Source organism: Austrofundulus limnaeus, unplaced genomic scaffold, assembly GCF_001266775.1.
Source record: "Austrofundulus limnaeus strain Quisiro unplaced genomic scaffold, Austrofundulus_limnaeus-1.0 Scaffold526, whole genome shotgun sequence".
In the NCBI taxonomy this organism is placed as follows: Eukaryota; Metazoa; Chordata; class Actinopteri; order Cyprinodontiformes; family Rivulidae; genus Austrofundulus; species Austrofundulus limnaeus.
Window position 1 is genome coordinate 154,005 of NW_013952928.1, and position 1,348 is coordinate 155,352.

At 36.5% G+C, this 1,348-nt stretch overlaps 1 protein-coding gene across 1 annotated transcript in view; it reads right to left on the minus strand.

Moving 5' to 3' along the window:
- ubxn4 (UBX domain protein 4) overlaps positions 1-1,348 on the minus strand; it is a gene marked incomplete at its 5' end in the record, with an annotated part of 31,469 nt that overhangs the window by 16,409 nt on the left and 13,712 nt on the right. Inside the window, 2 exon segments of the mRNA XM_014026118.1 lie at positions 736-900; positions 1,146-1,200. Coding sequence (XP_013881572.1) covers positions 736-900; positions 1,146-1,200 — 220 coding nt within the window.

Here is a 1,348-nt window from a genome sequence, read left to right on the forward strand (position 1 = left end):
AGTGAAATATATTTATGTTTGTGGTTGTAATGTGACAAAATATGGAAAAGTTCAAGGGGTATGAATACTTTTGCAAACCACTGTAGGTGCCACCATTCAACTGAATGGAGGCACGCTGCTCTCTCATTCGATAAGGCAAGCTCTAACTGGAATTTTTCCTGGAAGACGATGAAATGGCTTGCCTCTTGGTGCGAAACGTCCTAAAATGGCTTTGCAATGCCTTACTCTGCTTTCTCATTCTATTGATATGGCAAGCCCTAATAATAAATAGTACTTTTGTTAYTTCGACACATAGTAAAACTACCAGAATCCTGTTTTCAGGTCTGATACTTCAGGACTGATGTCATGAAAACTGATGAATTATTTCTTTAAGTTATTAGTGCTGCTTTATCTTGTGAGGGTGAACAAGCGAATAAGTGAGCACATAAATGCAACATGAACTGAAAGCCAATAAATACACATACTGTGTGTAGACGCAGTATGTTGGAACAAAATCTAAATAAGATATTAATGTCTAATATTTCTGCACAGTCATCATTTATCCATCAAGGCAGAAAGGAGCTACAGTTTGAACCCCTGTGAAAAAGTTTACCAACTTTGTATTAATATATTTTAGTCTCAGGTGAGAAAAAAATAAATTTTTTGTGTTCACAGGACAAACTACCAAGCACTGAGAAATATTGTTTTAAAGGGACATGTCTTTCCAGTGTKAGGAGATAAAAAATACAAGGTTACCATGGCAATCTGCTGCCTAACACGCTCCTTGGCAGCCTTCTCCTCTGCTTTTTCTCTGTTCCTTTCCTCCAGAAGTCGCTTGTTGTTCTCCTCTTCCTGTTTCCTCTTAAAATCTTGTACAATTTTCCCCATCTTCCTGCGCTCCATTTCTTTTTTTATTTCATTCTGAAGGAGGGAATTAAAAAAATTCAAACAAGGTGAAAAGGAAAGCTTCCCTAAGCTAAACAAGACGGGACTCAATGTGTAGTGACTACTGCCAGTGTGACATGACTAAATAAAAAAATTACAGATAAATATAAACAAAGTTCAAATGCTTTTTATTGTCTGACTCTGCATTGTCCCTCATTACAGAACTTTTTAGAAAACATGAAGTTGTTTTAAGAGCCTAGAAAGTCCGTCAATCTTCTTACCTCCTCTTCTCCTTTCTTCCTTTGCTCCCGTTTCTCTTCCAACTTCTTAGTCAATCTGACAAAAAAAAAAAAAAAAAACATTTTACTGTGAGAATGATGCAGCTGGGACAACAGCTAGCTAGTTTTCATAAAGTTGTTTGTAACATTTTCTTTTTAACTGTGGCCTGTATGCTTTGAAATATCGAATGTGGAGAGTGCCAAAT